General features: G+C 45.5%; 2 protein-coding genes across 2 annotated transcripts in view; both read right to left on the reverse strand.

Annotated features, from left to right (window-relative positions):
• Positions 1-1,142, reverse strand: part of LOC137646039 (EF-hand calcium-binding domain-containing protein 14-like) — a 444,979-nt gene extending 443,837 nt beyond the window's left edge. The window contains exon 1 of the mRNA XM_068379179.1: positions 798-1,142. The gene's annotated coding sequence lies outside the window, so the exon portion shown is untranslated. The remainder of the gene's footprint in view (positions 1-797) is intronic.
• A 475-nt stretch (positions 1,143-1,617) lies between these two features.
• LOC137646040 (uncharacterized) overlaps positions 1,618-15,000 on the reverse strand; it is a 70,045-nt gene continuing 56,662 nt past the window's right edge. Inside the window, exon 3 of the mRNA XM_068379183.1 lies at positions 1,618-1,640. Coding sequence (XP_068235284.1) covers positions 1,633-1,640 — 8 coding nt within the window. The 3' untranslated portion in view covers positions 1,618-1,632. The remainder of the gene's footprint in view (positions 1,641-15,000) is intronic.

Raw genomic sequence — 15,000 nt, forward strand, 5'->3', positions numbered from 1 at the left:
AGTGTAGCACTAGAAAAATGGGTATTTGTGTGGGTCCCACATATACCTGATTTGAATACATCCATACATACATACACACACACACACACATATATATATATATATATATATATACAGTATATACATGACTGTGATGTGATAGTTGTCACTATAGATGATAATGACACAGCATTAAAATACATCGTAAAGAAAAAGTGAAAAAGAAACGAAAGAAACTTCATACATGACCATTCAGATGTGAAATTTACACATGTGTTTGCATGAATACAAATAATTGCCGAGAGTTAATGTCAATACTCGTTATGAGAGAGAATGGTCCGGGCCAAACTTTACCTGTAAAAAGCCCGTGTTGATACTTATCCTGTAGAGGAGGAGGTCGGCCTGCTTTGAATAATAAAGACGGAACAAACGGTCCAGGCCAATTGAAGCGCTTCAGACATATTGTTCTTATTGAAGCACAACCACATCGGTCCGTTTCCATCATTAGGAATTTTTAAAGAAATTTTGACACACACACAAACATACACAAATACACAATGCAGGGATACATAGGATGGCAGGAGGGAAGGGGGGGACACACACTCCCTCGTCAGGGGTTGGGATAAGGTAGGGTGGAGCAGAGGGACTACGCTAGCCCCACTATACTGCACCACCAACAGGAATAGTCTATAAAGTGGGATGAATCCAGTGTCTCCTTGTAAGGGGGCCACAGCAGATCACTGGCCATTTTGTAAGGTCGGTTTCCGCGCACCAGTGTCCCCACAGCCGAATTATGGGCAAACCATCTCGATTCTCACCATGACACACACAAGAACGCGAAACTGAGGACGGCCAGCAGTGTGGCACTCTACTCACTCGCGCTACCACACGCTTACTGAAAGACTTGGTCACCACGAAAAGAGAGCAAGAGTGTGTGTGAGTGTGAGAAAGAGAGAGGGGAGGGTTTGAGGGGGCCCAGGATGGGAAGAGCGCCGCCCAATCTGACTTTCCGGCCGATGGAACATCAACGACAGCGACGCTTCCGTTTTCTATGGTTATTCTTGACCGTTTTCTTTGCTGCGTCGAGCGGGAACATTACCTAATGTTCACCACTTAACTCCCAATTCAACAAATAATCAGAATACAGAACAGAACAGGAATTCTTCCTTTAAATAACTACTGTCATATGAACATCCTTGGGGAAAACTTCAAATTCATAGCAAGGTCATTAATACAATCAACCTACGACAAAATACCTAGGCCCAGTTGGATTTCATGAATGTCTTTGTTCTTACCTGATGTGGTCAGGATGCAAGACCTTAGAAATGAGATGATAAACAAACCTCATAATAGAAATGGCAGCAACGACCATTTTCAAGTAGATGGGAACATTTTCTAAAATAAGGTAAATGTGGAAAATCGATTTGTCTTCAGAAATATCATAAATAAATATAGGGTGAATACACGTCAGACAGTATAACGGAAATTGTTATAAAAATAAGCCAACACATTTCCTACAATCCACTTTTCTAATAGATCAAGCTATCTACGAATAAAACGTCAATATTCCCACCAACGACAGTGAATGAAATAAATATGCGCAAACAAAAAAAAACACATATATAGTACTTACTCATCATCTTGGGTCCAGAATTACTCACCTGCAATAAAAAAAATAAACATAATTAAGCTATGTAGGAGCATAAATTTAGGAAACATCTACATTAAAAAAAATACCAAAAGTTAAATAACGTGATATAAAGCAATACCACTCTAGTACAGGTGACAATGGGTCTTAATGATCTTAGGCGCAAGGTGTTATGAGTAAAAATTTGAAAACAATTAATGTTCAATAAGAATTAGACGTAAAAATCCCAATACTTCATGAGGACAGAAATCCAAGCCGGGTGATCGTTCCGCGCGACTTCATTTATGAAGGCTGCCCAAGGTCATGCTAATGTCCTCGATCACCCTCAACCTAAAATAGATTTCGATATCTATCGTGAGGGTTCGTCCTTCCCTTTATTTTAGTCTTAGCATGGGTCTACAAGTTCAGTAAAGCCCACATTTTTAGAAGCTCGCACATAAATAGTTTCTCTCTTTTGCAAGGTAGGCTATGACCATTCCGAAACTAACAGTAAATGGCCTATGACCTACATCAAGTCGCAAACTCACTTTATTTCTATTTGTCATTTTACCTATTTTCATCTATACGTCTCCTAACACGTTTTTCTTTATCCAATGTTTTCATTTCACATCAGGCCATTATATTCTGTGGAATCTTGTTCAAATAATTAATGAACAACTTTATTGGCTCCTTATATACAATTGCATTTCTTCTAAAGTCAAATTAAAGAGCTATTTAAAACTAAAGTGTTAAAAAGTCCAAAAATACGAGGCACTTTTACTAATGCATCAGAACAGTTATTTATAACAGAGAATGCAGGTTGAATAACTCTACGGAGATTATCCATAACATTTAACTACCAATTTCAACACTAATAGAGCTGTTATATAAATTTAGTGCTGAAAATAAATAGCACACATATAAAATGAAGAATATTCAACCTATTTGAGAGAAAATGGAAAAGGGAGTATATATATCATATTATTTAAATACATATAAGACATCTATCAAACAATAAGCACAAAAAATGGTCAAAGCAATCACCATGATGTTCGATTGGACTTTGATTTTACAGTCTGAGAGAGAGAGAGAGAGAGAGAGAGAGAGAGAGAGATTACAACTTTTAAACAACACTGAACTTTAGTTTAGTGGGTGTGATACCAAGTGGCAAGAATCTAACCCTGGGACATTCTAGATAGTTTATTCCTAAATTGGGTATAAAATGGGAAAGCAACAAATCCCTATATTTTCTTTAATACTTCTTTACTAAAGAAATATATATGATGGATGGTTGTTATTTGCTTATAACTGATCGACTAAATCAAGAAAATACTTTCTTTTAAAATGAAAAAAAAATACATCAACATTCTTATTTATGCCAATATTCCCTATTTCAAGATACAGTTTGTTCAACTAAGATATTAATAAAAAGTCAGTTTCCCAAGGCTTAATTAAACTGCGGTATATTTATCTCGTTGCTCAAGCCTCGTTTGCCAACTATCTAAAAAAATACATCTTCGCTCCTCACCTTTTGAGATATGATTTATTCATTTTATTTTTTTCCAGTCTCGTAAAAGTCATATTGCATACAACTGCAGCATCATCAAGTCATGAAATTTTCATACAAAGGTACCCACACGTTTAACGACAGCACTTGCCACCTTTACTTTAAATATTCAAAATCTTGGAAAAATCGTCCCTAAACGCATTGAATTTAATTTAATACTAGTTGACGATATTGAACTTTCATTTCCAATAAAGGCAACAATAAAATATATTCAGGTTGAAAAACTGTTTGCAGACGTTGCTTGTTGACAAAGACTATTGCGGTGGTGTTGTCGCTCATAAACACTACAGAGCGCCTCTTTAAACGTTCTCAGAATGCCTACAGAGCTAGATACACTTCTTCCATTTCTAGGATTGCATGAATAGATGCTTCTCTTCTTCTCACCATGCTCCCTAAATGAACAGGTCACCCACGGAGTGCCACCCAACCTAGCTCATTGTTTTATCTATGAGCAGGTGCATTTCTGGAGATGGGGAGTCTATTAGGACTTCAATAGTGAGGTTTTCCTTGTTCAGCCACCAGACAAGGTCCTCCTGTGCCTCCTGCCCAACTGGAACAGAAAGGTTGGGTGATCATCACCCTGTAGGCTGACAAGAGACCCTTCAATACCACTGAAGGGATCCCTGTAAAGAACGAGCTTCTACAGAAATGAAAGGCGTCTAAGAAGACTCTGCCTGCACCAAGCTTGGAGTGCCATATTAGACCTAAACGGGAAGCCGATCTCGATCCTATGGTAACTACCTCACATAGAAAGCTAAGATCACAGTATATCATGATATATCAATAGACGAATCACTTACAAATGGCCCTAGCTGCTACCATAAAGAACACTAGAGTGTACACCTGAGGAGCAGTAAACAATCTAAAGCATAGAGTCTTGACCTAGCACACTATAGAAGGAAAAGCACAGCCTTAAGATCCACTGAAAGTATGAAATATTCTTCTTGAATGGAATTCAGCACAGGCTGTATCGTTTCCATCCTGAACTTAGAAGAACAAACTTGTTCAGTGGAGAGGTTGAAGACCGGTCTTCATGCCCCAGTTGACTACTCCAATAGGAAGAATCGATTGTAGACCCTAGAGACTCGTCTGAAGCGATTTCGAGCGTGTTCTTCTTTAATATCCCTTACACTTCTGTCCACAAGGCTAGGGCTTATTGGGATGGAAGATATGGTAAAAACACCATCTATATATGAGATAAGGGGGAACGATGTACCTACTTGTGGCAGGAGAGAGGGAATGCTGGCAACAGCATTTCCCTCTCCCTCCCTCTACTCTCCACCCACTCCCTGGAGAACCAGTTTAGTGGCTCAAAAGGACTACAAGCACAGGCTCCCTTCAGGTGGAAAAGGCTGCAGGCAGTCCTGGTCAGGGTCTTCACCAGCACCTGCACATGTCTCCTCAAAAAGAGAGATGTGGCCACCCAAAGGAGAGATGTGGCCACCCACAACCGAACGTGTTACGGAGCATTAGAGCTATCTACAAACCAACCTTTTTTAGAATTGGGACATCCAGGCATCCCTCCTCTTCAAAACTTGAGTTGACCCACTGGTTCATTGACTGGTGTGTCATGAATGTCACTGCCTTTCCAACAGACAACATGAGACTCTTGCACTTCTCCAAAGACTCTTGGGTTGATAACCCCGCTGACTTTGCAAAATATGTCACTAGGCACAATCACAGGTCAAGTCATGAAACAGCTTGGAAAGAGGCCATGACAGACAAATCCACGACCATCTACTGATAAGCCAAGAAGTACATGCTCTTCGACTTAAGTCTGTCCAAGGAGAGCCGCCCCCCCCCCCCTCATAATAGTACACACTGATGGATCAACCTTAAAAAGTATCTTATGTAGCTTTCTCTAGCACACTGAACCTTCACTGCCTCAAGATGAAGGGTGACAAGATCTTGTTTCACCGAATGGAAGCTTGGGTTTTCAGATCCACAGATCTGATCGTCAACTCAACCCAGGCCCAACCTAAACAGATCTCAGACATGGCCTCGACTATTGAAAGGCACAATAGGGCTGATCAGGGACCAAAGCTCTCCCTGAAGAAAAAGCAAAGGTTACCTCACTGATCCTAGTGCACTCACAAATGAGTGCTAGACTAACAATCAAAGTCTAGCACTCAACATCCACAAAAGAATGTTTAGATTCCGGATTGTTTGCCCTCCACCGCAGTACCAGACAAAAGTTTGGTACCTTTGGAGTAAATCACAAGTACCCTCATATCCAGCAGGGGTAGAGGGTGCAGCAGGCTGCTCTGGAGATTCACTTCCACTCTAACGAACACAAGCGGTCTAACCCAAAGACAAACCAAGCAAAATAATTAGGACTTGTTAACAGACCAGGACGGCTGACAACAGTGGGATAAGGATCTCTGACACTGCTCATGGCAGAGACAGAAGGAGTAATCTGTACTCTTCTCTCTGCTGATCTGGGAGGGGAGACAGCATCAGGATATCAAAGTAAAGTGATCAGAAAAGTTCCCTGAGCAAAAAAAGACTAACAAATTCAGCAGGGAAGACAACCTAAATACAATAGTCACTTACCACAATATAAAAGGAAGATATATACTGATTTATTTAAAAGACAATGCTTTCCCTATGCAAGAATGGAAGATGAAGTAGGTACTTGGAATGTAGGTACACCAACAGGAAGATTGAGGAAGATTGGATGTGATGGAGATGAACGGATAGATATCCTGTGTATGCAGGAGATAGCATGGAAGTGAAATAGAACTCAGGAGATAGGAAATGGGTATAAGCTCTATTAGAGCAGGTCACAAGAGGAAAGAAATAGAGTTGGGGTCATAATAAGTGATAACTGGAAGAAAAAAGTATAACGGTAACGTCATATGTCTCTATGGTCTGGAAGACCAAGGAAAAATTGTCCTGAGGTTAAGGCATATTTGGAAAATCCACAGGTATAGTACTTTCTAAATAATTCTCAGGTAACCTTCCATCAGGACGAAATGGCCTGAGCCCGATCAAAAATCTATTTTTGGGTGAGATAGCCATGTCGTCCTGATGGACCCACCCTCCTTTTCTATAGAAAAGGCCTTGGCAGGATCCCTCCCAAAACTACTATATCTGTAGCACCTTGCTCAATGCTACAAGGAATAAACATGGCGGCGACGTACAGCGCCATCTGGATATTCAAAGTAGTAAGGGATATCAGCTCCCCTTCAAAATTTGCCACTTTCCCCCTCGAAGCGAAAACGCTATTCGGGGTAAAGATTGCTATGTGTCGTATCAAGATATACGTCCCCTGATTTATGCGATATCCTTTGGAGAAATTTTAAGGATATTCGCGCCATGAGTTAAAATTCTGGAGACCTAAAGGTAAATTCTCTGGGAATATCACTGTAGTCAAATATACCCTAGGAAGCTACTTATAGGAACCTTCCATCAGGACGACATGGCTATCTCACCCAAAAACAGATTTTCCGCTTCGCTTAAAATCCCTATATATATATATATATATATATATATAAATATATATATATATAAATATATATATATATATATATATATATAAATATATATAATTATATATTATATATATATTTACAGTATATATGTATAATATATATATATATATATATATATATATTTTTGGGCTCAAGCCATGGCATCCTGATGGAAGGTTCCTTTTTGGTAGCTTCCTTGGGTATATCACTACTAAATATTCCCAGAGAATTTAACCACAGGTTATCACAGAATTCTAACTTCTGGAGCGAGTATCCTAAAGGTTTCCCTTTTAAGACATCGTATATCAACAGGGGACGCATGTATTAACGCGCCACATAGCTATCTACACCCCAAACAGAGTTAACACTTCGGTGTGTAGGGGCGGAGAATAGCTGGGAGCCGTTCCACAGCTAATCTCGTTAGTGGCTACTTTTGGTACACGAGACGTAAACAAACGGGCGCCATTGCTAAATGACGTCACGTCCGTCCTCATCCTTCTTCTAGTAGCTTGCCTTGCTAAGACGGATTTTCCCTTACGCATTTTCATCAACCTGCATCTTCGTCATGTCGCTACCTTCGGCCTCGCCTTCTTCTGGAAAGTTGAGTACAAGGTTCCAGTATTGTTTAAATAAGCTCTGACCGTAAAGTAAATTTTACTTTTCGAGATATTTGATGTTTTGTGGCAGAGCTGTGCCTCGACCGGACCGGCCATTTTATGGCGTCGCTGTTGTTTTGCATGCCTTATTTAGATAGCCTCAACAGCGTTTTCCCGGCCTCATTAACTAATCGATACTATTAGTTATTTAGTCTTCATAGCTAGGAACTTTTATATCGTGTTTTGACGCTTTATTACCGGTCATCAACTGACCCCATACCAGTTGGCTAGCTTAGCCCCTAGGCCAGAGCGCCTATATCAGTGTTCATGCATGATATTTATCAGTGATCCTAGGCCTTTCTTATGAAGATAGTGGCATTATTTTACAATACTATTGACTGTGATGCAAGTGTTTTCGCCTTCAGGGACCATATAAGGGACAGGTTAGATAGTGTGTCTTTCTAACCTAACCTACAAGTAGGACCCCTATATGCTTCCTTCATCCCCTGCCTTAGGGCATCCCCTCTGTGTAGCCTTGCTCCCCCTACCACGTAAGGGGATCAAGCTCATTCAGAGTATTTATCGCTTCTCTGTCCTCCCTAAGGGAATGATCCCCCCTTAGGGTTGCGTCCGAGAATGAGGAACGGCTAGTCCTTCCCCTATTGCTGGGGCTAGGTCTCCGACCCTCCTGCAATAGCGATACATCTTCCATCCTTCCTAGTTCAGGGTGTAACACCCCTGCTCTAGGTTAGGTTTTGGAGGGGTTAGTTCTGTACCTTGCTGAAATGATACCCATGCACCGTTTTCAGACAGGCTGCCTTACCTTAGGCTAGGGAGTGTCCTCCCTTCCTTGGTGGCCGCTCTGGTACAGAACCTCCTCCACAGAAGACCCTTCTCTTCTCCCCTCCCCACCTATCTCTTGTATGGCCTAGCCTATACTTAGGTTAGTCTATACCCATCTGTCCCCTGTCCTACAACTCCTCCTTAGGGTGGAGTGATAGGGCTACCTTGAGCTCCTGTGTGCAGTCCGCTCTGGTATATATACCCTTCATAGTGTCCTATGGGGTTAGCCACTGGATGCGTTCTGTCTACAGGGGTTCTCCCCCCTCTTGGGTGTTCCCTGCCCTCCCTTGTGCTCCCTTAGCTCCCGGCCCTCAGCGGCCCCTGCTTCTGGGTGATAGGGCTAGCCTCTATCATGGGTACACCTACTCAGGTGGGATGTCTTGGGGTCCGTGGCCGGACCCCTACATCCCCCCTTTTGTCTCTTTCACTATCCTGGTGCCGGTCCCTTGCCGCCTCTACTGTCGGTGATACCCACCTCCTACCTTGGTGACTTACCCCTTGCCCTTTGCGACGCCAGTCCCCCGTGTGTCAGGGGAATGCCGCCTGCCGCCGGAGCCTAGCCGATGGCCTTCCCTCTTTCCTCATAGCCTCAGTCGTCCGTCCACCGGTCGGCCCCCGAGGTGCCGGCATCCACTGCCGGCACTCCGGTTCTGCTATAACCATCCTTGTCCCTGTCACCAAGCCGGCTACCTCCGGCTGCCGGAGCCGATGCTCCCTGCCGGCGGCCGCCATCCTGGTATTATTCTTGACTTCTATATTGTCTTCCTTAATGCCTGACACTCTGCTGGAGCGACCTCCGGCGTGCCGGCGGTCTGCCGGAGTCTTCCGGAGGCGTCAAGATGACTTGCACCCCCTTCTACTAGCTATCATCTGATGTTGATAGCCCTACATCGCAATCAGATGACTTGATTACGTAAATGGATTGGTATTATCTTACCGTTCTATTAGTAACCATGCTGTCTTCTTGCATATCACAGATTTCCAGCATGGTGTGTGTATCTTAGCACGGCTGGTTGCCGGAAACCGTTACCCTATGGAATCTTCTAGTTCCCAATTCTAGAGTCTGAGTGGCCTCAGTCCTAGCCTTATATCCTTGACAATTTCCAATAGAATTCCCACTGCCCTACGGGCATTCCATGTTGAATTCTATCTTGTGCCTTCGGTCACAACAGATTGTCTATGGATGAAGGTCACGGTAACCAGCCGGGCGGGTTACACGGAGTATTTTTCTATCTCCTTCTCTCAGCCCATCCTCTGTGCATCACACCTAATGTCAAGTTAAAATTAATAATTAATATTTAACTTTAGTTTATGAGTCATTCTTATGACTCCCCCATACTCATGTTCTCTTTCTTTTACAGGAGGAGCAGATGAAGTGTGACCACAGCTTCTGTGCAGTGAAGCGCCCGCACTTCTATGGACATACGGCGTGTAGGACCCACGCCTCTTGTGCCAACAAGAAGGGGGATCTGAAGTTCTGGGACCCGCAGAACTGTACGGTCTGCTAGGATCGCCTGGTCGATGCATTTCATAACCCTCCCTCAGCGGAGATTAGGGACGCTTCTCGGGATAAGCTACGCAAGTGGGTGCGTGGCTTCCAGAAGAATGCCACTGGACCGTACCTTGCCACTGAAGACATGAGGGCCTTATTGTTCCCAAAGGCTTCCCCAGATTCTGTGGTCCCCAAAGATCAGATCCCCACCGTCCAGATCACGGTAGAACCCGATGTCGTCATGACCCAGTCCATGCACGAGTGTCGCCTGGATTCCGAAAACGATGAACGTATGTCGGATATTTCGGAGGACACTGAGAGGACCCTCATGGCCCAAGGCGGGGAAGATGAAGAGGACCAGGTGGAGTACACCGAGTCGGAGCAGGAGGTCGCTCCGCCTTCCATCCCCGCCCCTACTCCTACACCGACGGAAGTGTCTCTCCCGTCTACCTCCGCTACCCCGGATCCCATCCCATCCGCCCAGGAGATGTTCCGTATGATAGAAGCCCTTAAGGAACAAAAGCTTCAAGTGACACACGAGTTCATCAGGTCCATGGGAGGGTCCAAAGAACCGAAGATCTCGGTTAAGGACCTCCCTGCATGCTCACATGCCAACCCCTGGAGGTATGCCGAGCATATGGTTATCGCGACCGGCAGGATCTTTGTCAGCGATAAGATCGGCACGGTCCCCCCTGGAAGAAGTGGAGTTCTTCCCGAGCTTTGAGGCTTACCCGGACTGTTACGTCCGGCTTCGTTCTGAACCTGCCTCTAAAGAAGAGACCGAACCCAAGGAGGTGATAGTGTTCGATTTCTCGAAGGCTCAGGCTATGCTAGCCAACGGGTTCAAAAGTAGGGGTTTTACCTGCTCTAAGCTTCCGGCCCTGAGCAAGAAGCACCCTACTTACGTCGCACCCGACGACGCAGTCCTTCCCTTCACGGAAAAGGCCTTCGCTGCGTGCCACAAGGCTGTGGAAGAAGGGAAACCCTGCCCTGCACTGGAGGAGTGCAGACCCTTCTCCATGGTAACTCCCCCCGACGTTCGACACTGGAAGGATATCCAGCATACCTTCGTGGTGGGAAAGTTAGATCCTGACGTAGCTGGACGTCAGTTTAACGAGGACCTCCCGAAACTCAATGACCATCTCCTTCGTCGGGAACAAGACACGAAGGAAAGGCTCGCAGCGTCCATGTCCCTCCAAGTACAACTTGATGTCATGGCTGGTGACACCAGAGGCCCCGACCACTACATGGTACTCGCCAAATCGCACATGGCGACTCTGGTAAAGGACTTGTACCACTTCATGAAGGCTCGGAGAGCCTGTCGAGAATTCGTGTTTTCAAGTGCCACTGTGAGACACGAACCCCGGAGGCTGATTTCCTCCAACATCTGGGGTAAACACCTCTTCCCCTCCGTTCATGTGAAAGAGATCACTGACAAGGCTGCCACTGAGAATAGGAACCTTCTCAACAAGTGGGGCATGTCAAAAAACAGGAAATCCTCTCAGGACGATGGCCCTCAACCTAAGAGGAAATCCTCCAAGCAAAAACCCCAGCAACGTCAACAGCGACGGCGGTTTCCGGGACCCGCTACTCCCCAAGTGGCTGCTCAGCCACAACAGACCTTTCAGTTGGTCACCCAACCGGTTTTGTCCCAGTCACCGGTTTTCACCCCTGCCTTTGAACTACAGACAACTACCTTTCGTCCCAAAGGTAGAGGCTCAAACAGGGGTGCAGGCAGAGACGCATCTCGCCGTCCCTCCAGAGGCAGAGGAGGAAGGGGAGCTAGCGGCCGAGGCAGTAAGCCCTCGGGACACCAGAAGCAATGAAGTGCTTCCGGTGGGAGGAAGACTCCGCCAATTCCAGGATCGTTGGACCTTCGATCCCTGGGCACACAGCATCGTCAAGAAAGGTCTAGGATGGAGTTGGACTCAACCACCCCCAACCTTCCAGCAATTCTTCCAGCGATCAACCCCCCTTCTGGAAGAATATGTCCTAGACCTCTTGAACAAGAAGGTGATAAGGAGGGTAAAGTCAACCAGGTTCCAAGGGAGACAGTTTTGCGTCCCCAAGAAAGACTCCGACAAACTCAGAGTCATTCTGGACTTATCCCCCCTCAACAAGTTCATAGCGAACGACAAGTTCAAGATGCTGACTCTTCAACAGATAAGGACCCTTCTGCTTCGAGGATCTTACACGGTCTCCATAGACCTGGCGGATGCCTACTGGCACGTTCCAATGAACCATCACGCTTCATCCTACCTAGGATTTCGACTCCAAAGGTAAAGCTACGCCTTCAGGGCCATGCCCTTCGGCCTCAACGTGGCCCCTCGGATCTTCACAAAGTTGGCGGACGCCATAGTACAACAGCTCTGCCTCCGAGACGTACAGGTGATGGCCTACCTCGACGATTGGCTAGTCTGGGCTCCATCGCCTGAGGATTGTTTAAAATCCTGCAGCTAAGTCACCCAGTACCTAGAACACCTGGGATTCAAGATAAACGCGAAGAAATCTCGCCTCTCTCCAGCTCAGAAGTTCCAATGGTTAGGAATCCAGTGGAACCTTCAGTCACACCGCCTTTCCATCCCCCAGAAGAAAAGGAAGGAAATAGCAGGGTCTGTCAAGCGACTACTGAAATCCAAGCGGATCTCAAGACGCCAGCAGGAACGAATTCTAGGCTCTCTACAGTTCGCCTCAGTGACAAACCCGGTGCTTCGTGCACAGCTAAAGGATGCCGCGGGAGTCTGGAGACGTTCTGCATCCATCGCTCGAAGAGACCTCAAGAGACGGCTCCCAAACAGACTTCGACTTCTCCTCAAGCCGTGGTCGGAAGCGACGGCCCTGAAAAGGTCCATCCCTCTTCAACACCCACCTCCATCACTCAAAATCCACACGGACGCTTTGCTGGAGGGTTGGGGAGGTCAATCCCCACCAAAAACAGGCTCAAGGCACATGGTCTCCACTATTCAAGACGTTTCACATCAACATCTTGGAGGCCATGGCGGTCCTTCTAACACTGAAGAAACTCTCCCCGCCTCCCTCGATCCATATTCGTCTAACCCTAGACAACTCGGTGGTAGTTCGATGTCTCAATCGCCAAGGCTCAAGATCGCCCCAGATAAATCAGGTGCTTCTAACAATCTTCCGTCTGGCAGAGAGGAAGAAGTGGCACCTATCTGCAGTTCACCTACAAGGATTCCGCAACGTGACGGCGGACGCTCTATCTCGGACAAGCCCGATAGAGTTGGAATGGTCTCTAGACGCAAGATCATTGTCCTTCATCTCTCACCAAGTCCCGGAACTTCAGATCGATCTCTTCGCAACGAGCGACAACAATCAACTTCCTCGATATGTGGCCCCGTACGAGGACCCCAAGGCAGAGGCAGTGGACGCCATGTCCCTGGACTGGAACAGATGGTCCAAGATCTACCTGTTTCCTCCCACCAACCTTCTGCTGAAAGTCCTCTCCAAGCTGAGAACCTTCAAAGGGACAGCGGCCCTAGTGGCTCCCAAGTGGCCCCGGAGCAACTGGTACCCCCCTGGTCCTGGAGCTGCAGCCCACGCTGATCCCTCTCCCGGGCCCAGTTCTCTCCCAGCAAGTACAGAAGTCGACTGTCTTCGCTTCATCATCGAAAATCAAGGACCTTCATCTCATGATTTTCTCCCCCTAGCCGCGAAGAAGAGGTTTGGGATCTCGAAGAAAAGTCTAGACTTCCTCGAGGAATACAAGACCGAATCCACAAGACGGCAATACGAATCATCTTGGAGAAAATGGGTCTCATTCGTCAAGGCAAAAAATACTACGGAAATCACCATCGATTTTTGCATGTCCTTCTTTATTCACCTTCATGGACAGGGCTTGGCAGCCAATACGATTTCTACTTGCAAATCGGCCTTGACTAGACCTCTGTTGTATGCCTTCCAAATTGATCTGTCCAGCGACATCTTCAATAAACTGCCGAAAGCATGCGCTCGTCTACGCCCAGCACCCCCACCGAAACCGATCTCCTGGTCATTGGACAAGGTGCTCCATTTTGCCTCCAACTTGGATAATGATTCATGCCCTCTCAAGGATCTGACTCAGAAAGTTATATTTCTCTTTGCTCTTGCTTCAGGAGCCCGAGTCAGCGAAATAGTGGCATTATCAAGAGAAGAGGGTCATATCCTGTTTACTGACTCAGGAGACCTTACCCTCTTCCCGGATCCGACGTTTCTCGCCAAAAACGAATTACCCACCAAAAGATGGGGCCCTTGGAGAATATGCCCCCTGAAGGAAGATGCCTCTCTATGCCCAGTAGAGAGCCTCAAGGTCTATCTTCGCAGAACTTCGGACTTTGATGGAGGCCAACTCTTCAAAGGAGAAACATCGGGCAGCGACCTGTCACTGAAACAACTAGGAGCGAAAATCACCTACTTCATTCGCAGAGCGGATCCTGACAGTACACCCGCCGGTCACGATCCTAGAAAAGTTGCATCGTCTCTGAATTTCTTTCAGAGTATGGACTTCGAAAGCCTTAAGAGTTTCACAGGCTGGAAGTCCTCGCGTGTTTTCTTCAAACATTATGCGAAACAAGTGCACAAAGTCAAACATTTTGTGGTAGCCGCAGGTAGTGTTATGAAACCTGCACCTAACTCTGCATAGAACAGCGAGTTACTTGGGACTCTAACTCTTCGGGTGCCTATGTTGACCCTCGAGTGATACGTAGTGATGTCGAAAACACTTAGTGCTTTCTTATAACTGTTCTTATCCCAGGTGAAATGTCATAGTCGTCACACGAGTGCCGCATGCCTAGAGCATGATGTGTTTTATTTAAAGACTGACGTTCCTCGAGAACGAGTGCCTACTAATAAATTTGAAATTCCCTTTCAGATTCAAGAGCAAGTCTTTATTACTATGTACATTATAATTTGTTGTAAATTAACTTTACATATTATTGCAATTCATTTAATTTTTCTGCAATTGTGAAATAAAATTCTTATTTTATTACTTGTGCGTCTCCATCCGCTCCTACTTATCCTATGAAATACATGTCTGTCATAGTTTTATTATCCCCTTCCTCTTATGGTTAATGAAGATACTAAGGTCTCAACCCTTATTATATATTCACCTATGCAATGTAATATTCCAATACGAATACTTACTCTTCATACCTTAGAGACGAGACAATTCTCCTCTACATACAGTGCCTAACCACCACTCGTCTGCTCTTAAGAATGTTCCTATATGAATGCCAACCATTCAGTCTTGTCTCCAAGTTCTTCAAGTTCTTCTAGCAGGGTGAATAGCCCTTCGATACCCGCTTTGATCTCGGCATGGCCCGTGGGAACTTCACTGCCAGGGGGGCCGGAAGGTCTCTTCCTTACGGTTCTTTTATTAAGATTACTATGCTACCCTGTTCAAAGCCCTTGGCACTTCCTCAATAGGG

This window comes from Palaemon carinicauda, chromosome 8 (genome assembly GCF_036898095.1).
Source record: "Palaemon carinicauda isolate YSFRI2023 chromosome 8, ASM3689809v2, whole genome shotgun sequence".
NCBI classification, from domain to species: Eukaryota; Metazoa; Arthropoda; class Malacostraca; order Decapoda; family Palaemonidae; genus Palaemon; species Palaemon carinicauda.